Raw genomic sequence first — 27143 nt, forward strand, 5'->3', positions numbered from 1 at the left:
ATACGCATTTCTCTTCTTGACAAACCAGACCTCTTTGCCGTGGACTGTGGATTCAGAAGCTTCGGTGGGAAGTCGAACGCGTGCCGCTTCAACCACCTTCTGCTCCTCCTCCTTCTGCTTGAGGAACTCCTGCTGCTGTTGCTGCTGAATCAACAGCTCCTGCCTACGACGCTCCTCCTGAAGGATGGCTTCCTGCCGCAGCTGATCAGCACGCTGCTGCGCACGGCGAGCTGCCGCTTCTCTGCTCTCCTGGATGCTGACGCTGCTCTTCTGGTCCTGGTCAACTCTGGGGGCGACATCGAAGGAAATTCTTGAACACAATGTGCATGAGCGAGGAATTATATGGAATTAGCTGATTAAGTACGCACTATGATAGCAAAATGTTTGCGACATCGGCAAAAGGTTAATAAATTGCATCCTGTGTATTGTAGCCAATTTCCTTCGGCCACAACTTCAGGAAATTATTTATATGAAGTTCGTTCAGAAGAGGAAGTTTACGTTTTAGAAGAAGTTTGTAACAAGAAAAAATTGCGTAACTTTCCAAGCATTGTTGCTAGCAAACTTTTGACGATTCAAAATTTTTTGTTTTGAATTTTGCTTGATCTTAAACTGGAATAATGAGCCCAAAATACGTACCTACTGAAATCTTGTAAACGAGTTTGTAAAGACGGAATGCAATATGTTTGAAATTGAGTCTTTTGACGTTAGAAATGCCAACTTGCTTCGCTCAATCTAGGACAACAATTTTCTCTCGCTGCGCCCCGGAACCTCGCGGACTATGCATTCGGTATAAGTATAACTTGACAGTGCGCTGGGCGTCAGAAACATCACACGGACATACGTTATTAGACAACTTTTTCCCATGAGAGCAAAAATTCCTTTAGAAATTGAGTCTGCATCGGTTAACGATGGCAACTCAGTTTGTATGGTTCCAAGTTTCAAGTTTTCGCTTTTGTAATTATGCTTTCACTATAGCAGCTGAGAGTAAACTTTCAACCAATGGATTTAGATCGCAAGGAATGCAACAAATAAAATGCCCTAGTTGATCTTCTAATTCAAAATTCATGCGAATTAAATGCAGAAATATTCTTAAGCGCTGATGCAAGTCTAAATCAATCCATATGCGGTCAAGCAATAAATAAATGAAATAGATTATTCATCCAGCAAATATAACAGATGAAAACAGATAAAAATCATTCTCCGTTTGAAAGTGACACAATGGGGCAATGGCCCTGCAAGTTGCAAGGCAAACCGAACAATCACATGCAGACGTGCCGGCTGAGTTAAAAAACTAAGTGGTGGGCACAGTCCGCTAATCCGCTAACGCTAATTAGCGTAGCTAACTTTTTCCTTAGCCGTAGTGAGCCATCCTATATGTTGATGTAGTCAGCCATCAGTGTGGCCTATCGGCTAAGGAAAAAGTTAGCTTCGCTAATTAACGGTAAGCGGATTAGCAGACTGTACCCACCACTGGAAAACGGAAGTTGATCATCCGCTTCTCAATGATCATCTCAACAATGATACCGCATCTCAAGTATACGGAGACCAATCATGATAACTTGTTACACCAGAACACAGGTTAAAACTTTACCTGTTCTTGCGGGTAAAGATGGGGGTACCGAAGGGAGTGGTCTGTCCCTGCTGCTGCTGGACTGTGTTTTCGCTTTCGCTGGGGACACAACAAACGAAACTCATGGGCACATCTAAAGCACACACTTGCATTGCAAATCATACTAAATCAATAAATAGCCATCATCACTTGAAGGAAAGAACTGATCACTGTTTTTCACAGCCAATACCAATATGCCTGCTCAAAATTTTCCCATTACCGTTACTATTAAGACACTTTGTTCTAAAAAATATATGATCGAGTTTTACGAGACAGGTAAACTCAGGCAAGCATCGAACGAGACAGTTCCTACTGAGCTAACAAGAGATGAACATTGTGCTGATGCTTCAGGAAGTGCTTAATTTAGTCCTGAACTTGTGAATCATCAATGAAAACTCAAATTGCAAAATTGAAATAAACTCAAAATCAAATAATTGAAGAACTGCAACAGGTGCATACTTCAGTCCTCTCCTTCAAAGGATCAAGCTCGATGAAAATCAATAAATGAAAGCAAAGAAACAAGTAGGTACACAAAGAAAATTAATTCAACTAAATAATAAAGAATGAACAAGATGGGCGTGAAATATCCAATTAAAATGAAATTTTGTCAATTTAGTAATGAAAAGAGCAAAATCAATTTATAATGAACATAAATAGGGTCAAACTACTGATAGTTTAAAGAAGATCTTGTAGTAATAACGCAGGAAATGCCTTGGTTTTAAATGTTTGGAAAATCGAAAAATTTCCTCTTCTAGAACAAAAATCCTATTTTGCAACGGCAAAATTCCTCCTCTTCCAAAAACAATCTTTTCACTCATGCCTAAAAAAAAGACTGGTCGAGTTATATGTTAAAAAACCAGCAGCTTCCATTCGTTTTCTTTCAATTATATTTCGAATCAGTTTACCTCTCGATTGAGAGGTAAACTGATTTTATGTCTTTGTTGTCACAGAGACATAAAATTTACTTCTAAATAAATCGTAATTGCAAAACATAAACAAAATTTTCTGGAAAAAGAAGATATGTTCATTCATTGATTACAACTATGTAATAGTTTAAATTTGTAGACTCGAGTATTAGAATAAACGGGATTTTATTCTCAAAACTTATTCTACAAAGTGAAATTTGTAGGAGGAATGTGGGCTAAAAATAATACAATTTAGATGAAAAATTGCCCAAATATTTGGCAATTTATTTGAAAAAAAATTAATGATTACGCTCTAAAACTTGGATAGTAGAAAACAGCAACAATAATGTTTCTTTAATATTAAAAATAGGCCGTGATAAAAAGATTAATTACAGTTCAATGTAAATAGGAGAAATATCTGAAAAACAATAGTAACACAACACTAATATCATCGAAATAAAGAGGAAAAAATAAATGTTTGAAACAGCGAGGTTTCAACCTCAACAGCAAAACGATCAAGAAATTTCAACAACTTACTGTTTTTCTGCCGGCTTCGTTATTGTTCATTTATAAGGAATTTATAATGGAACTAAAATTCAAGCAATGAGTGAAACATTTTATGATTTGAGGAAATCGTGATGAATGTTACAACACACCAGTACGCTTGTGATGGTACGTCACAACGGCTGTCATGATAGTGATACGTTCATAACGACTTTCCAAATTCGTTCCTAACGCTTGTCATGGAAACGCATCGCCCGCACACTGATGGAGAACACCGTGAAAAACTCCGAAAAAGAAATTAAGAGACACCCACAACCGCCAAGAACCAATAACAATCATTGAGGAGACACTTATGACTTCGTCACATCCATAACAACAAAGCGACACGACTTCATCACTTCATTAACAATAATTAAAACGACACTACTTCGTCGCATCATTAACAATAATTAAAGCGACACGACTTCCTCACAACAATAACAATAAGTAAAGTAAGACTCACAACTGCTCCTCGTAGCGGGAAGCCATGCCCCGCGCAAGAGATTTCTGCGACGCGTGCTCGATGGGCGACGCGAACTTGACGTCCTTCCTGCGCGCCTTGAGCCGCTGGTCGTACTCCAGCTGCGAGGAAATAACATGTACTCTCATGACCTGATCTTCCACAGTGCAATGATTTTCCACAGTGCAATGATCTCCCACAGTGCAATGATCTCCCACAGTGCAATGATCTCCTACAGTGCAATGATCTCCTACAGTGCAATGATCTTCCACAGTGCAATGATCTCCCACAGTGCAATGATCTCACACAGTGCAATGATCTCCTACAGTGCAATGATCTTCTACAGTGCAATGATCTTCCACAGTGCAATGATCTTCCACAGTGCAATGATCTCCCACAGTGCAATGATCTTCTGTAGTGCAATGATCTCCTACAGTGCAATGATCTTCCACAGTGCAATGATCTCCCACAGTGCAATGATCTCCCACAGTGCAATGATCTTCCACAGTGCAAGAACACAAGTCAGTCCTTAATCATAAATGTATTTTTAGTAAGCGGATTACGGTCGAATTCGATGTTTCGATAAAATTACAGTTAATTAATCGACCAAATTGAAGCATTCGTAACATCGAGATGTTTTATAAATTTCATTAGACTTTATAGATTCGTGAAAAAAATAAAAAAGTAAATTAATTCCAATAAGTCGAAAACTTTTCTTATCTAATCGTAATTAGAGAGTAGCGTACGTCTTAAACTCCTATTGTGTTACTTCAACTGGTACATTGGATAAACCTTTTCAAGTATTAAACATTGTATGAAACATCCTCAATTGAAAAATACTTGAAAATGGTTACTTCAAGGAGTTATGATAAAACATCGAAAAAAAATCATCCACATTTTTATCACCCCAGGAGAACGAACCTCTTTAATTTTTTCGCCAGACGAAGCTTTTTCACGAGCCAGTTTTTGCCATTCGGTTTCTTGCGGCTCCTTGAAGATGGGCTTAGCCATGTAGTCACCGAACTTGGACTCGTGCAAGATGGAGTGCTTGCTGTCCACGCGTTCCTCGAGAACGCGATCAAGTTCGTGAGTTTGGCGGTCTTCTTGGTAGCCCTTGAGGTCATAGTCATACCACGCTACGGTGCACACGAACGTTTCAACAAATTATATCATGGAGGTATTCGTTAGTATTTAATATAGATTTAAAAAAAAAGGCTTCGTATACATGCAAAAACTGACACTCAAGGTTAAAAATAATGCTTCATGGTAGACGAATAGCACAGATGGTATATAAAGATCTAATTCGTGATGAACGTGCACAAAGGATGAATTAAATCGTGGACTGAATGAGGATTACAGACAAGGTGTTGAAGAATAAAGTCTGGTACAAATACTTGATGGGATCAAATGAATTCCAAACGTGGCGGTGTGAATGCTCAACAGCGTATAAGATGATTTGCATATTAGCCATCAGGCTCCTTAGTTTTGAATTGAATTTAGACAGCACTGCATGAGCAAATATGTAGAATTTATCTAACATTGACTGGAGTCTCAAATTTTCTGCGTGAGGAAATATAATAACATGATAAAGGAGCACAATGTGATACGTGGACAATGGAGGGCAGAAGCAGAGCCAATTGTTGATGAGATTCAAACCCATATTCGGTCAACATATCCACTGATTTATCCCGATAAATGAAGGTATGATAAATATTTTAAGTAGCGATATGAGTAAATAATGAATTAAAAAAAACAAGATCCCGAAATATGCCCTAAAACGAATAGTTTTATGCTGAAAGCTTAATTTGTCCAAATGAATTCTCTCAATTAATGGTGAGCTCAAATTAATGATATAATTTCTCCTGCTTTTAATTGCATCTTATTTGGCCTAACTAGAGCAATAGCGTACAGGTAACGTGTTCCAGATCACATACAATTGACGTAAAAAGCTTGGCAAAGACAATCTATCTTTGATCAGGTTTCAGATTTCAATACAATTTATAATAACGATCGGAACGAAAAATGTCAGTAGATAGAAAGTGCTTGAAATTAAAAAAAAAATTATTTTTTATTACTCTTGTGTAAATAAACCTATGAACAAATTAAATCATTAATACCCGCCCTACCATAATTATCCATACCAAACTTCACAACTCCCAATTGCATTCATTAAAATAAAAAGCACGGAGTCCAGTCATTCATTTAATTTTGATACATTGTTATCGATATCGATTAATTGGGGGATGGAAATAACTAATAACTAACTCTTTTTCAAACTGTTAAGGTCATTGATAAATCTACGCCTAATAAAACTAGGATCATGGAAGAGGAACCATGTGGTCCAGTAAAGTTTTTGGTGAACAAAAAATAAGAAACTGCCTTAGGCACTTCGATAAACCGATTTTGATGGTGATTCTTTGATAGTGCTGGGAATTTTCTTATTACATATTATGTACGAAAGAAAGTAATTTGTACTAAACATATCATCGATGTAGGAAAATTTTTCTCTATCGACAAGACAAGGATGCGGTTCTTTTAAAAAAACAAAGACATCAGGGACGAGCAAACGACAGGGTGGCAAAATAAGTTAACAGGAGGGCCACAACATGGGAGGGAGAATAGGTCTCTTCTTAACTCCTTCTCAAACTATCCTTTCCGAAACAGATGATAATGATTTTGCAGGAAGATGGAAGGGAGAAGAAAAGAAGGAAGATAAAAAGTGAAATTTATACATGTTCTATTTAAGGAGTAATTAGAAGTTTGGTTAGATTTAAACGCTCTCAAATCATCCATTTAGCAAAAATCAAAGGTTCCACATGGCACTAACAGCGATCACAGACCAAACTGTTTCCTAATTAATCATTGCAGGTTTCGTGAACTCGCTCCTTACCTCGTAAGACTTACCAATCCCACTTCTCTTTCGAAGCAAAATAATTACACTCCTCGATTGGAAAGAAGACAATGCAGAAATCTTAAATGGAAACGAGGGAAATTCCCTCGATGATTGAAAGATATCTAGCAGAAATACTGAGTTTTCAAGTTTTAATTATGGATATTTTTATTCGCAAACATTTAGCATTTGTCATGATGATCAGGTGTAGAGTTAGAAGTTGGCCGAGGAAGGACGCTGGTTGCCGCTGTGAGATTGTAACCTTGATCCCATTGACCATCAACAAAAACTTTAACACAAATCTCAACCAAGAGACTCGCGGCCTTGCAGTTCGTGAATGAATACACGATGGATAAATGATGAAGAATCGGTGAAATGGACAGGTGAAAAGATGATGCTTCCCAATCCTAATTTTTATGAACCCGATTTTTCTCTTCTTCCAAGAAACGTGAACGATTGCAGAAGTTAAATGAACAGCCCTACAGCCAAATCCCCCGTAACTCCTAAAGTAATAGGTTTTTCGCCCATTAACCGTCTATGCATTCGTGTGCATTTATTAATACATTATATTTTCCCTACCTAAGCACTAATTGATCTTAAGTGTACAGGTTTAAGGAAATAAACTCACGCTTAGGAGAGTTCTTAAGCACGGCGCGGTAGTCGTCTTGGCGGGGAGTGACTTTAAGCTCACAGGAAGCGTATGCCTCGCCTAGAGCGTTCCTTGCGATCACTTCAACTTTGCCGTCGTCGTACTGGCGAGTCTTAGGCATGTCCAGGTGGAACATCCCGTCATACCAAACCTTGAAACGATTGCCCTGGGCAGGCAACGGTACAATTAATTCCAAAGATCATTAGTTTTTAGCCTCATTATAAAGGAACACTCGTAATTCAGAGACGTTAGGAACTATTCGACGCCGGCTTCTTATAGAAATTAGATAGGTAAGTAAAAACTCGATAAGGTGAATAATATCAGTAATAAAATGATGGAATTAAACCGTAAATGATTTCAATGTTTCCAATAGCTTGGAAAATAATTTCTTTGTGAGCATAAAAATTAGTAAAGGTTCGAAATTTAAAGGATTCCACACAAAACTATAAAATATCCCATCCTTAAGAAATGACAGATACTATTTAAGCATAGTAAATATTTTCACAAATATAAATGGTAATTAACTAACACTCATGGCGGTGGAGCCGTTTACTATCCACATGACCCTGGGTTTGGGGTAGCCGGAGATGCGAACGCTGAATCTCGCCCACTCGCCCTCCTGGACCGCCAGGGACACGGGAGGCCGCAGGATCTCAGGCTTGGTGCGCACCTTCTCCTCCTCGATGAACTTCTCGGGGTGCCTGCGTAGGATTAGAGACATTTTTGTACTCTGTACAAGAATTAGTTCAGTATGAAATCAGATACACATAGTTTTCACTAGGTGAACAGACCGAACGTCGTGAAATATCAAGCCCCATTCCCACGCAAGGTCCCACATCGGGGGAAACTTCACGTGACTGCTTGACAGAGCAAGGGAATAAATTCATTATCATAGAAGTATGGAATACCTTACAAATTTATTGCAATCAGAATTAATGTATAACTTGTTTACAGAAATTTTTATATATGTTAATTTTTTCATTAGAGGGCTTATAAAGAGCAACTACGCTGATGTGATAATAATCAACAGTGTTTCCACAGTCAGCAAAAGTGATAACTGACATCTGCCATGAAGATTCAAGTTCGCGGATCTTCTCAAGGGAGTGCATGCACTTGGGTAACTGGGATTCGTAGATGACTCCGGGTCTCGAGGTGCTCTTGATGACGGCCCTCGTCTCGTCCATGCCGTACAGGTTGGTTGCTCGGCACAGATATTCTCCCGAGTCTTCAGCGAACACCCAACCCATGACCATGGCTACGTACCCGAAGTCGTAAATAGGCGTGAAGCGGTTCTCTGCAAAAAATACCATTGGCAAATTACGAAGGAATAACGAATTACTAATAAATATTCCCAGTTCATAATCTGCACTACGAATTTCTTGTGATTGAAGGTACACAATACGTCGAGGAAGTTGCGTGATAGCAGCAAACAGAAATTACACCCTAGACTTGGCCCATGACTTTGGCTGCACGAGAATCTTGATGTGCGTCATTGGTGTTTAATTTTCGTGCATGATAAGTTTTCGCTCAATTAGACACTAGTTAAATGGGTTACTTACCTATTTATTTACTTTAGGTAAGTAAATGGGTGAGTAAATAGTGTTCAGAATAGTAAGTGCTTACGTACAGGTGGCGTTACTTAATATGAGCAAAAATTGCATCAATCTGGCATGTCTGAGTAGAGTCTTATAAAAAATGCATACAAGCGAACCTATGAAAAACGGGCGAAATGGGTCAAATTTATTAAAACATGGCATGTGCGAAAAAGTCGGACACGAAAAAATTTAAAAACTTGCCACTGAAAACTTACTATACGGAAGTGGGCGTCCGTTGAAGAACCATTCTACTTTCATGTTGGGATCTCCAACAGGTGCCAACTGGCACTCAAACTTGGCCTCTTGCATCTCTTGCAACTCCAACATATCCTTGATTTGCGTCACAAACCGCGGAGGTTGACGCTTTTCAGGCTCATAAATATCTTCCTGAGTCAGGAAAACCTCCTTGCAGTACTTCTTCAGAGTTTCTTCCATCTGCGTTGCAAAATCCATTCTCTTCATTCCCTTCGGAACTTGGGACTGCATAACCACACTCTGGGCCGCTGCAGAGAGACAAGGAATCGTAATTAGTTAGAAGTCTTCAGCAATATGGTTGCTGAATATGACCCAACCATATGCGAATATGGCAACCATATGGTTTTCAGCAATATGGTTGCCAGAAGATTGAATGCATAAATATTTCCAATCATTAAACTTGGTGTCTTAATGGAATAAACTCTAAAACACTTTTTGGAAAAATAAATGACAAATTTATCATATTCTTGGAAATCGAAACTTACCTCTTGATTTTAGCGTAGCTTTCGTGATGTCTTGGCCAAGTTTGTTTACCGCCCGGCACACGTACTCTCCGGAGTCCTCTGAATAAGTGTGCAGCAAAGCAAATGTAACGTGCCCCATCTCGAAGCTCGTACGGAATCTGTGACCCGATTGAAGGGGATTGCCATTAAAATACCACTCCACACGCAAGTCGGGGTCATTGCGGGGCTCAACGCGAGCTTCAAAGAAGGCACTCTCTCCCTCCTCAAGTTTAGCGTCCTTGATGTGAAGGATGAACTTGGGAGGAGTGAGTTCTGCGTCGGGATCGTATCTCTCTGTCAGAGGGCCGCGCTCAAGTTCTTTCAGTTTCTCTGCAGTCATGCCTTTGGGCAGCTGAGAGTTCATGTCAACACCGTGCTTTGATTTTACTTGAAGCGTAGCAGTGGTTGTTGCCTGCCCATATTTATTGGTTGCGCGACACAAATATTCTCCAGAATCCCTGGCAAAAGTCCATTCGAGGTCCAAAACTACGAAGCCGAAGTCGTCCATCATATGCATTCGAGAACCAGCAGCCAAAGGCATACCATTGTGGAACCACTCAATTCTCATTGCTGGATCTCCAACAGGCTCCACTCTACAATCGAAGTGAGCAGACTGTCCCTCGAAGATATCGGACACGTTTTCCAAGTTGGTAACAAAACGTGGGGGAGATCCCTTCTCATCGTCAAATTTGAGGTCTTCTTTTTTCCACATGCTCTGCTCCAGTTTCTGGATAGATTCAGTGCAATCTTTGAATTGTGATGTTGCTTGAGGGTCATAGTTGATAGCTCCTCGGCTGGTGACGTCAAGCTTGCATTGCACCGATGCATCGCCATGCTTGTTGACTGCCCGACATACGTAGGTGCCTGCGTCACGCGAATAACAGCCTGACATTTCCAGAATAACATAACCGAAGTCATTGATGGTCTTGATGCGCGTACCGGCTCCCAGAGGCCTACCGTTATGGAACCAATCAACTCTCAAATTGGGATCACCAACTGGTAAGAGACGGCACTCAAAGTGAGCAAGCTGATTTTCAGAAATGCTCTGATCCTTAGGCTCGGTTATGAACTGAGGAGGCTGTCCAATATCTGATGGTGTGGGCATGTCAGGTGATTTCATCATTAAGCCTTCGAGTTGAGCAATTTTCTCCATGCCTCGTTGCATTGACTTTGGCAATTGCGATTCCAAAATAATGGACCTCTTACCATCGCAGCTCAGATTGGCCTTGGTGACAGCTTCACCATAATCATTGTATGCACGGCACATGTACTCACCTGAGTCTTCCGGGTAAACAGGAGACAGCTCCATGATGACGAAGCCAAAGTCGCAGAACTGACGAATTCTTGAGCTATGTTTCATGGGCTTACCGTTCCAGTACCACTCGACCTTCAGACGGGGATCGTCAGTAGGAACGATACGGGCTTCGAAGTGGGCGTTTTCACCCTCTTTCAAGCTGTCAATATTAGCCAGGGGAACGGTGAACTTTGGAGGTATGCCGACTTTTTCAGCGGTTACTGTATCCTTTTTCATCCAGGCAGTGTCCTCCATGTGCTGAATCTTATCCAATCCTCCTTCCATACCTCGTGGAACTTGAGGAGTCAGAATGAGTCCAGTTTTCGATGCACATCTTAGTGTAGCAGTGGTCTTGTCTTCCCCGAGTTTGTTGACTGCACGAGCTTCATAGACTCCAGAATCTTCCTCATAACAATAAAGAATGTCAAGGATAACGATACCGAAATCATGGAAAGTCCTGTATCGGTGACCCGAAGGCAGTTTCTTCCCGTCCTTGTACCACTCGACATTCAGGTTGGGATCACCGACGGGCTTCAGTCGAGCTTCGAAATGGGCACTCTGGCCTTCTACCAGCTGTTCAATGTTTGAGATGTGGGTGATAAACTTAGGAGGCTCAGCTGCAGCAGGTGAGAGGTCTGCACTGGCCTTCATCTTGCCGGCTTCAAGTTCGGCAATTCTATCCAAGCTCTGCGGCTGCAAAGAATCCGTGTAAACGCCACTCTTGCCGCGATAGTTAATGGTCGCGCGAGTGAAGTCTTCGCCGTATTTGTTGGATGCCTTACACACCCACTCGCCGGTGTCATGGTCACGCAAGTATGCGATATCCAGAACAACAAATCCAAAATCGCAAACTGTCTTGATACGAGTAGCATTGCGAATTGGTTCGCCGTTATGGAACCATTCGACTTTCATATTGGGATCGCCAATCGGAATAAGCGTGCACTCGAAGTGAGCCGATGAGCCATCAGGTAGATTATCCAGGCTCTGGATGTGAGTGGTAAATTTGGGAGGTTGACCGTGAGCACGATCCACCACCTCCAAGTTGAGGGAGCACTCTGCTTTGCCCCATTTGTTGTGAGCCTTGCATGTGTAATCGCCAGAATCCGAGACCTGGGAAAATTTGAATGACCAACAATTTTATTCAAAATTTAAGGCAAGACAAAAATAAAAACAACGGTGCAGAGTTTTCTCTGCTTTGAGTCCAAATAATGAAAGCGCGACTCAAAAAATATACCCACAGCATACCCAAAAAGCATGTTCTAATTTGATTAAATTCCGAATGGTCAATTGAAATAAACAATAATTTTAACAAATTCGTCGTTTGCAACTCAAATTATATCAGTTTTTACATCTTTCAAGCAATTTTGCCATACCTCATTTTAGATTAAAGAAACCGAGTGTCCTATGTTCTCTTTTGCATTTCCTCCAGCAGCTGTCCTCACCTTGGTGCCAACAATTTCGAGGACGACCATGCCGAAAGCGTAGACAGTGCGCACTCGACTCGAGGCTTTGAGGGCCTCGCCCTTGTAGAACCACTCAACCCTCATCGTCTGGTCGCCCACGGGCGTCAACATGGCCTCGAAGTGAACGATTTCTCCTTCCTCGATATTGCTCAATGACTGCGCGAGGTATACATTTAACGTTACACTTCAAGACTAGTTCTAATATTTAATAAAAAATTAATGTGATTTAATTTAACAAGGATTTTTTCCTATAAACAGATGAGCATCAAATCAAATCCAGTATCAAGTAGACGAAATATGCAGATCTTACACGGGCCAGAGGTCTTAAAGTATGTCGATTATAAATAAACACACAGCAAAAGTACCAGCCACGATCCCGTAGAAATGTGATCAACGTAATCCTGAATGAGTCTGCAATGAGAAATTGTGAGAAACAACCCAACAATTTTTTATTCGGCAAATTTGAAAACTAATGACTTCTATAGAATAGTAATTCACCTTGAACTCAGTTGTGAAAACGGGAGGATGACCTTCCTCGTCAGGAATCATTCTGTCGTGACGTCGCAGAGATTCTTCCATTCTCTGCATAAAAGTATTATTTTCATCAATTATTACATTTCATCGAAAAATTATCATTATTATTTATTATTTTCGATAAAAAAATTATTAATTTCATCTATTCCCTACATATCATCAACATCATCATTATCATCATCATCAACATCATCATCATCATCATTATCATCATCAGCATCATCATCATCGTCATCATTATTATCATGATCAACATCAACATCATTATCATCGTCATCATCTACTCTAATTAGCACATTAGCCCAGGGATACTCACAAGGATGGCCTCGAGTCCCATTTCCCCAGCAGGATGTTGGGTGCCTTCAATGAGCGTGTCCTTCGTGGTCACCACAACGGTGCTCGTCGTGAACGCTTCGCCCACCTGGCAATACATTCATTCCATAACAGATTCATAACATAACACTTCATAAATAAGTTTTCGAAAATTTTCAGACTTCTCTAGTTTAATCTATTTGTTAAACCTAATCCTACAATATAATTTTAAAAAAAGCTAGTTGAAGTGTTGATCACAGCCAATGAAAAAAAGATGTGTTTGCTGAATCATAGAATCGAATTTAACGATATCAAGTTGACGTAAATAATTGCATGTGCCAAATCGTTCAAAAGCTAGATTTAATCCCATTGACTCTCCTAATTTGCTTTTACCACTTGTCGCACTAAATGTAGAATTATATCAATCATAAAATCCACTCCAACGAGAAATAGGTCTTTTCAATTTTTAATAGTACCGATTTACTGCTTGAGTCATCCAGCTCAAGATACCAATAATCACCTTATTGTAGGCCCGGCACGTGTAGATGCCCTGGTCCCTCTCGTTACAGTCCTTAAGATCAAGAGTAACCAAACCGAAGTCGTAACTTGTCTTGAAACGCGACGCCTCGCCAAGAGCTTGGCCATTGAGGAACCATTCGACCCGGAGGTGAGGGTCGTTCTTAGGCTCGACGTTGGCCTCCATATGCAGGAGTTGGTTCTCTACGATGGCAAAGTTTGGTTGCAGAGGGCGGATGAATACTGGCTTCGGGTATGTGATTTCCTTCTCTGACACTTGCCGTTGATATTTGGACCAGAACGCGCGTTCTGCTTCCTCCACCTGCAGAAAATTGCGCGGATAATTCAGATAGAAAATCACATGGGTAATGAAATTTTGATCATATAAAATAGCTCAGAGGATGAAAGAAAATTGAAGCGAAAAATTGACATTTTCTTATAAATGAACTTTTTCACATCAATTAATATATTTTGAGTGTATACGAATTGTCAATTTGCCATGTTAAAATCATAGAATCTATTCATAATATATATGCTACATCCAATGTAAGGAAATGAATTACAAAGTAGAATAGAGTGAACCCATCTTATAAGAAATTAACTGAAGTCAGCGCAAGGATCACAACGAAAGAAAAGCTCAAGCGCAATTTTGTGGACTTTCAGAAAAGTTTTATCATTAATTTTTGTGCACATCTGATGAAATTTGCAATAAATTGTAAGCTCAATGCATTGCTGTAAGTTCAACGTGATTCAAAGTAATGCAGTTAAGTGAGTAAACCATATTCAAAATGATGAAATATTATATAAATATTAAAATAAGCTAGCTCATGAAACAGTTATTACGGTACAGTATCACAGTTATTACGGTGGGTCAGAATCACATAATTATCTCCATATCACCACCATAAACATTTTTACACTAAAATTAAAATAAATTAACATATATTTTAGCACAAATAAATTAACATATTATTTTAGCACAAGCTACAGACGAGTTACTGACCAAAATTACTTCACGTAATTTCTCTTTCAGAAAAATGTGTCTTGTTTTTTACAGCCACGACCCCTCTTATTGTTCAGAAACCAAAAAGATTTTTCGGTCAACCCTCATCGATAACATTTGACAGGATCCAAAGCATTCCCACCTTCTGAAGCCCAGCCTGTCCCTGAGGATGCTGGGTATCAAAGTAAAGGTTGGCTTTGCTGAGGCACTTGAGCGTGCCGGTGGTGGTGGCAGAGCCCTTGCAGTTCGTGGCTCGGCACATGTACACGCCGGAGTCCTCAGCGTAGCAGTGCGTGCAGTCGAGAGCAATGAAACCGAAGTCGTAAGTGGCGTGGTAGCGCGACGCTGCCTGCATCGGCTTGCCGTTGATGAACCATTCTGTGGTGCGGTGGTGAAGGCGAGTGGTTGTTGAAAAATCAATCATTGGTTGTGTTAAATCAAAGTTGCTTGGAATTACGGTCTCCCGAAATAGTTTGTTACAGCTGAAGTGGCAGTGCCGGATTTGATTCAAGCTCTAATAAAATAATTCACCGATCAAGTATAAACATAACCAAACGTATTATAAATAATTTTATATAGACACAAACAACAGTCGATGATTTAAACAAGAGCATTGACCAACAAAAATGCTGGGCTACTGATGTATAAATCCAGAAATACCAACCGATTTTCATGGTAGGGTCTTTCGAGGGTTCTACCCTGCACTCAAAGTGAGCGGTCTCGGCCTCGTTGCACTCAACGTTGTTGAGGTGAGTGATGAACATCGGCACGTCGAACTGCGGCTCATCGGGTGACTTAATGGAGCCCTTCGGCGCCTCCAGACGTGCCAGCTTTGGCAGGGCGTCTGGGTGAACGCTCTCTCCCAGCAGCCAGTCGCGGTCTGTTCAGGACATTGTACGAGTTCACCTTTCGCGCTACGAGTGAAGTACACATAATAATACACTCGTTTAGAATTGTAAAAAATAGTTGGAAAGCAAGAAAAAATTCAATATCCTTAATAGTAGTATCATTTCAGCCTAAACATGTCAGCTACTACTATTAAGTACTTCAGCCTAAACTTGTCAGCATTGATTAGTACAGATTTATGTCGAAATATTTCAAGGTATGAGTATGACATTTCAGTTCGTAAAGTCGTATCTGTAAAGATATATCCTTATAGTATTTGTCAAATGGATAGTTCTTGTGAACATAGAAACTACCCTCTGAACACGTAAGGATTGCAGCAGCTTCTAGCAGGAGTGCGTGGAGATTGCATGTACAAATTGCTCGTTCTAACCAACAAAATTTCTCGAGATCTTCTTAACTGGCGCACAGCAGTTGAACATTGCACAAGTTTCCAACAATATTGCGGAAGTTTCCATCAATATTGAACAAGTTTCCTACAATATTGCACAAGTTCCCAACAATATTGCACAAGTTCCCAACAATATTGCACAAGTTCCCAACAATATTGCACAAGTTCCCAACAATATTGCACAAGTTCAGAACAATATTGCACGAGTTCCCAACAATATTGCACAAGTTTACAACAATAGCCTGTAGATAAGTGGTCTCACCGAAGACTTTAAGCGTGCACGTGGAGACTGCCTCGCCCACGCGGTTGACAGCCTTGCACGTGTAGATGCCACAGTCGCTCTCGCGTAGCCCGCTGATGTCAAGCGTCACGTGACCGAAGTCGAACGTGCTGCGAATACGCGTTCCTGAACGTGCACACGTGTGATGAAGAGGGTGCACATTATGAATAAATAATTATTATTGCATGGTAGAGATGCAGTAATATTCATAGCACCGTGGAAGTAAGGAATGATAAAAGAATCGTAGGTTAAGGGTCGAAAGAAGAAAGTAATGATCAATAATTTATTTGGATCTAAGTAATGATAGAAGTAGTTACCAAGCATGATCGAAAAGATTGCTGGCAAGAATGATCAATGGAAAATGACATAATCACGGTCATCTGCGGTCTACATGCTCAGGAACTCCTGATCCAACCCAATCGAAATAATCAAATTAGGTTCCTGTTGTTAGAATAAAATTTATCTATTACCATAAATAAAATTTTGCCCAATAATAATATAAATATATGGACGTTACGACTCTCGACTATTGATTGTACGAAAAACGATGAAGTCTCGGAATCGTTCGTGTGTTCCTATTTATCTGACCGCTAAACAAATAATGAATAACTTTTGTAATGGTTTTAGTTTCGCCACATTTTCAGTTAAAAATTACAAATCTTCAATGACAATTAAATTCAAGTCAAAATTCTACAGAATCCTTCTCTTTTGACTTTTTACTTTAAATTGTTATTAGTTGGATAGTATTTAGCAAACAATTCTAAATTACGTGCAGTATTTATTTGAAAGAATCTGAAAATGCATGATTGCATTAGATTTGCTTCACATGATCAGAAGATTTAACCAAAGAGCCGAGAAGAATTGGGTCGACTGAAATCCTGCAGTTAGTTTACATAAGCATACATAAGCATTGACATTTATCTCTTACGTTAAAAATAATTTTATTGCATAATATTTTTCGTATGACATGCTTCGCGGAAGAAGTAATATCCCGGAACAAAATCGCCTTGCAAGCGATTGAAATTATCGTGCACATTAGATAAATTTTTCAGTATAGAGATGCAGAACTACTAAAAATTAAGCACTTGAATGTTATGAAAGAATATCAACCAGCATGCAACAGCCCTGCGGAGGTAATAAAAGTTTACTGGACACAGAGAAATCTAATCCCCCATCAAAAAAAGCAATTGCTCCATGTTAAATGTAGCACAGGAAAGGTTTGATTTGTAAGAATGGTGAATTGACATTGAAAATTTTCCTGAAAGACGGAGCTCCGATATCCGCAACACATCCGAACCCAACTAGTCCTTAAAAGAGATAAGATTACAATAAACAAATATGCCATTCCAAAATGTCAATTATGAATTTCCAACCATCGTTGACCGGATAGCTTAATGAAAATTATACTGAACAAACATGCATATTATTTTAGAACCGAATTCTCTGAGCGAGTCGAAGATACCACTTGAGAAGCGCCCGGTAGTAACCATAGTAACCAGCTGCCCTCGCCTCATATAGAAACAAAATAAGATAACAAATACCTTCGATGTTATATGAACCAACGATGCCTCCTCGGCCTGTGCACGAACGAAACATAAAATCTATCAAATTTTGGAGCATTTCCAAACAATAAAAAAAAACTCCAGGTTTTTTTAGGGGACATGTGAATGAAAATCAGCTTCTTTTTGCGGAAGAAAATGAAACCGACTAACGTTAGCGAAATCAAGTAATTAGGTTTTTTTTTTTTTTTGCTTCATCGACATAATTTTTGTAGTCATTTTATAATTATGATCTTGAATGAAGACTAAATTTAGACAGGTTTCTTATTTAGACAGGTCGTTTAGACAGGCATTATTTAGACAGGTTTCTTGCCATTTGCATTTACAAATTATTTGACATTAGTGCCAACAATTGTTAAAAATTAAACTTCTTAGTTGAATGTTATGCATTCTTATTTCCGTATACTTTTTACCAGGCACTTTGCTTAAAACGCGCTTACGATACAAAAAACTTTGAAGATTGAATACTGGGCGGGATATAACATAGTCCCGGTCTTATTTCAATCGCAAATGACGCACAAATAAGTTATTCGTTTGAAATTATCACTTCAACGGAAAATCAATTCCAAGGCTTGTCACCCAACAATCCTGCCCCCCTCCCCCGTTAAGACACACGCCCCCTGCCCTGCTCTCGACCCCCACCCTGCTCTCCCGACCCCCGCCCTGCCCTCCTGACCCCCGACCCCCGCACTGACCGGTTGCGAGAGGTGCAGCGTTCTTGAACCACTCGATGCTGAGGTGCGGGTCATGGGCCGGCTGTACCTGCGCCTCCAGGTGCACCGAGCCTCCCTCCTGCACAGTGTGGTGCACGGTACACTTGTTAGTGGTAGTGCGGTAATACTACCAATAACGGGTACTACAATAACGGGTACTACCAATAACGGGTACTACCAATAACGGGTACTACCAATAACGGTAGTACTACCGTTAATGATAGTACAAGGGTAGTAAGAAGTAAATATTAGGTGGTGGTACACATAAGGCAACTGTTGACAGTTAAAGGAAACGCTATTAAAGAGGAAATTGCGCTCTATAAAGTAGATTATAGAAATTTATGTTGGTGGTGGTACAAGGGCAGAAAGAAGTAAAAAGTAGGTGGTGAATGCTACACAGTAGGCGACTATTGACAGTAATAGGAAACACTATTAAAGAGAAAATAATAGAGAAATGTAATAAATGTATAATACAGATTTAATAGAGAAAATATTAAAGAGATTATAGAAATATATGTATAATTAATTCGTTATTCTCGGCTCCATACGATCACACAACGCTCTATCCCCTGACCATGAGTTTGTCGTGGCTGTCGAGGTTCTTGGTGAACATGGGGGGCTCTGCGGCGTCGGGTGTGACGGGGGCCTGAGGGACACGGTTCCACTGCGCCTCCCGCAGACGAATCTTCTCCCAGCCCTCGGGGTGCGCGGCGTCACCGATGATGCTGTCACGACCTGGTCGTTATACGGACACGTCAGTGACATGTCAACATCACCACATAAATCCAATCCAAAATCATTGCACTCAAATTGGAATAATTTTCATTTTACATTGAGATTAATTATTTCATTGTTGTCAATTCTACATTGTCATTATGTCAATTCTGCATTTTCGTTCTCAGTCCGATCTCGTAAAAAGCCGTCATTTTGTATGATAAATTCCTAACTACTAAATCAAAATTTAAAAAAAACTTGCAAAATCTAAATCATGCTAGCATTAAAAAAACCGGGTAGTACGAGAACTTGTTTTCTGGAAGTTAAACTCATAAGGCTTAATCTCAGCGAAGGAATATCGCAAATAATATTCCAAAGAATATCTCACAAAATATTCCAAAGAATATCCCCCAGAATATCCAAAATAATATCCCACAGATTCTCCCACAGAATATCCCAAATAATATCCCAAACAATATCCCAAATAATATCCCAAATAATATCACAAAAATTATCCCAAAGAATGTCCAAAAAAATATCCTAATAATATCCCAAATAATATACAAAAGAATATCGCAAAGAATATCGCAAATAATATCTTAATTAGGCTACGGCAGCTCACCAATAACCCTCGTGGTAATGGAGCTGACAGCCTCGCCTGCCGCGTTGTAGGCCTTGCACATGTACACGCCGGAGTCCTCAGGGATCACCTGCAGGATGTCCAGGGTCACGAACCCGAAGTCGTGGTTCGTCTGGAACCGGGAACCTGGCAAAATACGCCACCAATCAGGAATGTATTCCAAAAAAAAAACATCCGGGAGCCTGGCAAAATACGCCACCAATCAGGAATGTATTCCGAAAAAAATTGGGAGCATGGCGAAAAACATCACCAATCAAAATTACACTCCAAAAAAACACCAGCGAATCTGGCAAAATACGTCACCAATCAGGATTATACTCCGAGAATGTTTTTTAAATGGAAAATTATTTACTATGCTGCTTGGAATCGTAATGTAACGGTAATTTAACTAGAATAAGAGTGAAAGCTTTGATATATTTGAGAAAACGGACAAGGTATTTATCAAAATACTAAATTTTCTCGGTTTAGTTGTATTTCGATGTGCAATAGATGACACAGAACATTATTCAGCTGGTAATGAAGCAAAGGCCTGTATAGTTCAGAACTGCAGCTGACCCATCTTGAGGTTGACGCCGTTGCAGAACCACTCGTATTTCATGGTGGGGTCCCCGATGGGGACAACGCGGCACTCATAATGGGCCCTCTGGCCCTCCATCAGCTGGGCGGGCCCCACCAGGTTGGCGGTGAAGACAGGCCTATCGTACACCTGCAAAAAAAAATTGTTATCAAGTTAACGTTTTTTCCTCATTCGTAACATATCTTATTTGTATACTATAATATCCAATAATAAAAATTTTTGTAATATGCATCTTGATTTGGCTATCGCAAATTTAGATATAGGTGATCATAAGCAATTTAAAGGAAAAGAAAACGCCAAGCAAATTCACCATATCGATATTAAAAATTATTGTTTTAGATTGTCGAACTGATGATGGAGCTGGACTCCGATACGTTTTCAATATCGATATGGTGAATATGCTTGGCGTTTTCTTGCTTTTAAATTCCTTGTGAACTTGCGTTTAAAGCAGACTGATAATATAAGTACTTAGGTGATCATTTTTTGGATAAGAACATTGATCAGTCGATCATTTTTTTCTTCACGTGATTTACTCTCAACAATGAGCTAAGCAGAGAATGTGATATCGTTCCATCTTTCATTATGATTGATTCATTATTTGAATTTCATATGGTTTCCTAATATACAACATCATATTAAATTTCTCTTAATCATATTTCTAAATAAAATTAAATAAACCTTATCCTCCTCAGGTCCGCGATCCGCTGTCTTGCGGGATTCGAGCGCAGCGATTTTCTTCATGCCCTCGGGGTGGTGAGAGTCCAGCTGAATGGTGCCGTGCGCTGCAAGTAATTCAGTATATTGTTTACTACGTAAAATATTCTTAACACATGATATTTCGTGAAGGATGCTGAATTTTGCATCAGATATGAGCGCTCGAATATTAATGTCGTGAGCTGCAGGTGCAATGCTCATATGCCAAGCAGTTATGTCGGAATAAATTTTTCGCGGATATTAGGCTGTGAAAGAAGCAGAAATTGTTTTATAATAAGAAGAAAAGTTTCATGAAGAAATAATTTAGATTATCAGTAAACTTTGAATTCTGAATTAATCCGTTCACATAAAAGATTTTAGACTACTTATATTCAGGCAAGTAAAATTCGCCTGAAAAAATATTAAAATACTTCTTATCGCCATCTCGAATTCAGTGAAAATTAGCACCTATAAGGAATGAAAATTCAAGAATAAATAAAGTTCATTAGAGGTCCCACTTGGGCAGGAATGAACTATGTTATAATTTTAAATTCACTTATCGAAATTTTTCAATCTCAAAAATATAATACATCGTGCGTTCTGGTATAGTAAGTTATAAACTACATCAATGAGAAATTTTCATTGCTTAGAATTCATTTCTTCGGTATAGCCTTATTTTAATTTGGAAAATTACTTTTATTTACTGGATTTCAAACACTGCTTCAATATTTAGTTTTAGTTTGTTAAACTTTTTCTAAGATAGGCCTAGTTTGCCAGGTCTCACTTTTGATCTTCATGGAGGCGGTGGTGACAGCCTCGCCGAGGTCGTTGTGGGCGCGGCAGATGTAGATGCCTTCGTCGTCGCCGCGCACGCCGGTGATGTCCAGCGAAACGTAGCCGAAGTCGTGCGTCGTGTTGATGCGTGAACCTGTACAGGCGATAGTGACACTTTGATAGTGACTTTAGGATGTGATATTTTCATTGTTAACATTTAATATTTATTTGCACTCTAAAAAAGCTTGTCTTTCACGTATATCCCAAGTCTTAGATCCATATTACGTCGATACTACAATAAGCGCTTTTTATAGATCCATGAACTTCATACATGATGAACAATTTATTTCATAGCGGACGGATACACCAACTCACTTTTTTCGATAAGGACTTCGTTCCTGTACCACTCGACCTTGAGCTTGGGGTCCCCGACGGGGATGAGACGACACTCGAAGTGCGCGGTCTCACCCTCAGTGAGGTTGTCCAGGTTCTGCAGCGGCTGAGTGAACACCGGCCTCTGGAACGTCTTGACTTCTTCGGTCGCCTGGGAAATGCCATATTACGTATTAAGGAAATATTTTAGATCAGTAAACCATATTAGTAGCGATATGAACAAAAGCTTCAGCGGTTTAAAAAAAATTATTTCATTACTAGGCTGGAACAAATGCAGAATAGTACGTATAATTTCCACTGAAATTAGGCGCCCATGCAACGAACGATCAAGTGTGAAAGTGAAAGTCGAGCATGCGTTTTTCGATGACCTGAATTGCAAACTGGGAAATCACTTTCAAAATCTAGAAAAATACATTATAAATGTGTCGAAATAATATTCATAACTCGAACGAGTGTAGAATCTTTAAGTGTGCTACAAATGGATTTTACAACTGTACTTCTCTGCTAACCATGCAATCAATAATGATTTACTACACTACTAACGAGGATTCGTATTTCATCACCAGAGCTTACATGCCAGTAGAATCAAAATAACGTTATCGAAATGCAATTCAAATGAAGGAAAAAAATTGTACTGTGTTGCAAGTAGTAGATGATGGAAACGGGGAGGTAGGCTAGCAAATTTCTCCTTAACCTATACGCATTATTTTCTCACAAATTTTTGAACAGGCGGCCCCCGTTTTATTTTTATTTCAGTTTTACCACTCAATAAAATAACAAAAGTTACCTTGCGCTGCATGCGTGCGTGATCTTCCATCTCACGGATCTTCTCCAGTCCCTCAGGGTGAGCGGTCTCGTATATCACGCCACTCTTACCCTCGATCTTGAACGTGATCGAGGACGTGGCCTCGCCGAGATTATTAAACACCCGGCAAGTGTACACGCCTGAATCCTCTTCATACACGGAGTGTATGTCCAAGGCGACGTAGCCGAAGTCGAAAGTGGTGTGGAAGCGGGAGGCAGACTGCAATATTTTGCCGTTATGGTACCACTCGACACGCATGCTAGGGTCGTGGATCGGTTCGATGCGGCCCTCCATGTGAGCCCTCTGGCCTTCAGCCAGCGTCGTCACGCCCTGTTCAGAATTGGATTTAATTATCAGGTTGTAGTGTTAGTACTATGGCAATTTCATATATAATTAAGTAAACGCCATCATGTCCTTCTTTACATTATCTAGAAAGTTGTATCTTCGGTCAACAGTCATGGTCACCTTTCTTATAACTTTCTAGTTCATATAATTCATATTAAATGCACGAAAATACTGTCCAATCATGTGTGAAATTCATGTTTCATAGTGAAATTGCTCTGAAACGTTCCAAAACATACCTACCAATAAATAAGTTAAAGATCCCTGAGATGAACAAAGATAAACACCCATAAAAATACACGAAAATATACCATTCAACTTATTTATCTACTAAATTGCCGGTTGATTTCCCCTCACCACTAACACAAGTAAAATTGGCGATTTTGACTCAAAAATCGTCACCAACGCCATTCATTTACTAAAAGTCATGAACAATCAATAGATCAGTCGATCTTAATTCACAAGTTATATCGATAGATATAGATAAAATCACTATATTCTTCAAGAAAAATTAGTGTTTGAAAGTAATTCACGTAAAATTTGATCGCAACAGGCAAAGAAACTGACCCGGAGCTCGGAGGTGAAGCGAGGAGGTTGGTTGGGCAAGTCGGCGACGTCGAGACGCTCGTAGCGGCTCCGCTGCTCCAGGTTCTTGATTTTCTCCCAGCCGCTGGGATGCTGCGAGTCCATGTAGATCGAACGGTGCGCTGCACATAAAATATTTAATCAAGTGGCTTATATGATAATAATTTATTTACATAACATGATGAAAATATAAAGTTTCTATAGGGACAAATTACGCCATGCGCACGCAACTATATAATACGTGACGTACACAACACGAAGCTTCAATGCAGGACTTAAAAACAAAAATAATAATGTTTATTTGAGTTATTAAGAGTGTATATCTTACAATAATAAGGGAGTTTTGATACCTTGATAACTTTTATCGCTTTGAGAGAAGAATTTTCTCATCGGGTTAATTGTACCGTATGCGAATGTGTTTATGTATTACCCCGGCTATGGACGATATTGTGTAGGAATAAGTTACGTGGCGGTGAAAACCATCGGCCAGTACAAAACAATCGCTCAGCACAAGCTATCATCCAATACAAACCACCAGTCAGTACAAACTATCATCCAATACAAACCACCTGACAGCACAAACCATCACCCAAGCACAAATCATCACCCAAGCACAAACCATCACCCAAGCACAAACCATCACCCAAGCACAAACCATCACCCAAGCACAAACCATCACCCAAGCACAAACCATCACCCAATACAAGCCAACAACTGACAAAAACCGTCAATCAATACAAACCATCCATCAATACAAGCCTTCAACCAACACAAATCATCATTCAGCACAAACCATCAGTTGGAGTAACTCATCAGATAGAGTAGCATTAACTACTCTAAATGAATACAAATAAATAATCAGTAAAAAACAATTAATCAATAAATACAAATAAATAATCAGTTGTAGAAGTTAATAAGTTGAATAACGTACCAGTGACGTTAACAGAGCAAGAGTTGACTGCCTCGCCCATCTTGTTAGTGGCTCTGCAGAGGTACGTGCCAGAGTCCTCGGAGTACGCGTAAAGCACGTCGAGAGCCACGTACCCAAAGTCGTGCGTCGTGCGGAATCGGTGACCTGATGAGACATCAAATCATCAACCAAATTCCTAAACCAATAACTGGGACAAGATTGCAATAAACTTTGTTAAAATGGTTTTAGTTAAGAAGATTATTCAAACTAAATATTGTTTGCTAATGTATTATCATGCGGTAAAGAACTTCGGCAAAGACTAAAGGTAGGCTAGTCTTTCAACATCCAGAGTTAGCTCGATTTGGTGGTGGTGGTGCGGTGCCACTAGGAAGAGAACAAGTGATGGCACAGAGTCGCCAAAAAAGGAAGAAAAAACGGAAAACACATTAAAAGAGGCGCATAGCGCATTAATATCTCCATTGCTCCAGTTTGATTCCCCTTTACAACAACGAGCTCAGAACTGACCAGCCTTTATTTCGACGCCGTTGACGAACCACTCGACGCGAAGGTTGGGGTCGTTGATAGGCTCGAGGCGACACTCGAGGTGCACTCGCTCGCCTTCGGACACGCCGTCCACGCTGAGTTACGGAAGTCACTTTAATTAGCTAAGTTAAACTAACCTAAATAAAAATAAAAGTCTAAATCAATGATTGAAAAATACAAGGGATGGAGCCACGGTATAATCAACTATAATAATGCAAACGACCAGGCCACTGTTTGAGCCAACAACTGTAAAGGCTCACAATTATCCTTCGTTTTTATTTGCTCAGCGGTCTTCTCACAAAGGCGTGTTGACTACAAGTGATGAGAAAAGGTCTTTGTGGACAAGCTTCCATCAAATTAATACTTAACTGTCATTTGTACAAAGAATAGTGAAAAAATAAGTAAATGTATCATATACGTATATGATAAATATTATTACTTCATTATTAATTTCATGGCAACTTTCAAATTACGGTAATAGTGGTGCCATCATCCATGAGATCTACACAGGCGTGTTTAAACTCGAGACTCAAGTGCAAAGCTGGGGAACTTAACATGAACACATCTAATGAACAGGAATAATTTCTTCGCTGCTTCAAATTTACTGGAGCTGCACAGCTGTACTACATACGCGTGTCGGCACCTGTACAACATACGCGTGTCGGCACCTGTACAACATACGCGTGTCGGCACCTGTACAACATACGCGTGTCGGCACCTAGTGTCTGCACCTGTACAACATACGCGTGTCGGCACCTGTACAACATACGCGTGTCGGCACCTGTAGGACATACGCGTGTCAGCTGCTATAGGACCTGCGCGTGCTACTCACCTCTGCAGGGCGGTGGTGAAGACAGGCTTCTGGAAGACCTGGTCGCTGATCTCCTCGCGCCGCATCTCCGAGCGCTCCAGCAGACGGATCTTCTTCATACGCTGCTCGTCCAGCGTGTCCGTGACCATCGAACCCGTGCCTGGCGTCGGAAGTTATATTATATAGTCAGTGAATATTCTTGGAAATAAAAATTATACTCTAGTCATATTTATTAAGACCGTATATGGAAAGTGTCCGTGACCATCGAACCCCGTACCTAGCGTCGGATATTAATCATATTATAGTCAGTGAATATTCTTAATAATAAAAATTATGCTCTAATCATATTCTTTAAGACCGTAGATGGAATTAAAAGTTCAATGATAATGTATAGAATAGTTTACCAGTAGTGATAATGAGCAATACCTGTAGTGATGATGAGCAATAATAATAGAAATAATAAACAATAATTAAAGTAGCTTGCACGAAGAGGATTAATAAATAACGCGCGTGTCAAAAGCTCAGCTACTAAATGCAACGAGAATTAGGCATAAAATGGACGGACACAATAACATTTGGTTGTGATAATTGCTTCATAAGCTGAGTGAAATGATGAATGAAGAACCGAAGCATGCACACAAATACAGAATAAGAATAATAAGTGAAGTAAATAAATTTAAATGAAATAAACAAACAAAATATTATGTTACTCATGTCTTGAAGTAAGTAGTTGTCAAAAATTAGGTTCAAATTCAATACTTGTAAAATAAGTTTATCTGAGGATGAGGCACGGTCATGTTCGACGAAGATGAAGCAGATGGTCGGCTATTTGCGTCATGACAAAGTGAGCGCTAACGCACATGTTTACGCGCGTGCCAGATGATTCACGCGTCTGAAATTAGCCTAGCAGGTCTATAATAAGCCGAGGCTAATATACTGAGGCTATAGGGTCGGGATGGCAGCCCTGCAGCAGTGGCCT

The 27143-nt window shown here is 39.9% G+C and overlaps 1 protein-coding gene across 1 annotated transcript in view; it reads right to left on the reverse strand.

The window, feature by feature from the left end:
- LOC108682039 (titin) overlaps positions 1–27143 on the reverse strand; it is a 182954-nt gene that overhangs the window by 125229 nt on the left and 30582 nt on the right. The window contains exons 25-48 of the mRNA XM_047880517.1: positions 26186–26324; positions 25336–25448; positions 24832–24975; positions 23883–24022; positions 22956–23303; positions 22151–22319; positions 21786–21929; positions 20987–21090; positions 20287–20437; positions 19714–19857; positions 18952–19112; positions 18360–18456; positions 16088–16231; positions 15196–15411; positions 14674–14909; positions 13533–13850; positions 13017–13121; positions 12665–12748; positions 12146–12322; positions 9392–11813; positions 8867–9154; positions 8119–8350; positions 7586–7757; positions 7036–7222 (exon numbers count right to left, since the gene is read on the reverse strand). Coding sequence (XP_047736473.1) covers positions 7036–7222; positions 7586–7757; positions 8119–8350; positions 8867–9154; positions 9392–11813; positions 12146–12322; positions 12665–12748; positions 13017–13121; positions 13533–13850; positions 14674–14909; positions 15196–15411; positions 16088–16231; positions 18360–18456; positions 18952–19112; positions 19714–19857; positions 20287–20437; positions 20987–21090; positions 21786–21929; positions 22151–22319; positions 22956–23303; positions 23883–24022; positions 24832–24975; positions 25336–25448; positions 26186–26324 — 6435 coding nt within the window. The remainder of the gene's footprint in view (positions 1–7035; positions 7223–7585; positions 7758–8118; positions 8351–8866; positions 9155–9391; positions 11814–12145; positions 12323–12664; positions 12749–13016; positions 13122–13532; positions 13851–14673; positions 14910–15195; positions 15412–16087; positions 16232–18359; positions 18457–18951; positions 19113–19713; positions 19858–20286; positions 20438–20986; positions 21091–21785; positions 21930–22150; positions 22320–22955; positions 23304–23882; positions 24023–24831; positions 24976–25335; positions 25449–26185; positions 26325–27143) is intronic.

Source organism: Hyalella azteca, unplaced genomic scaffold, assembly GCF_000764305.2.
Source record: "Hyalella azteca isolate HAZT.00-mixed unplaced genomic scaffold, Hazt_2.0.2 contig5528, whole genome shotgun sequence".
NCBI lineage: Eukaryota > Metazoa > Arthropoda > Malacostraca > Amphipoda > Hyalellidae > Hyalella > Hyalella azteca.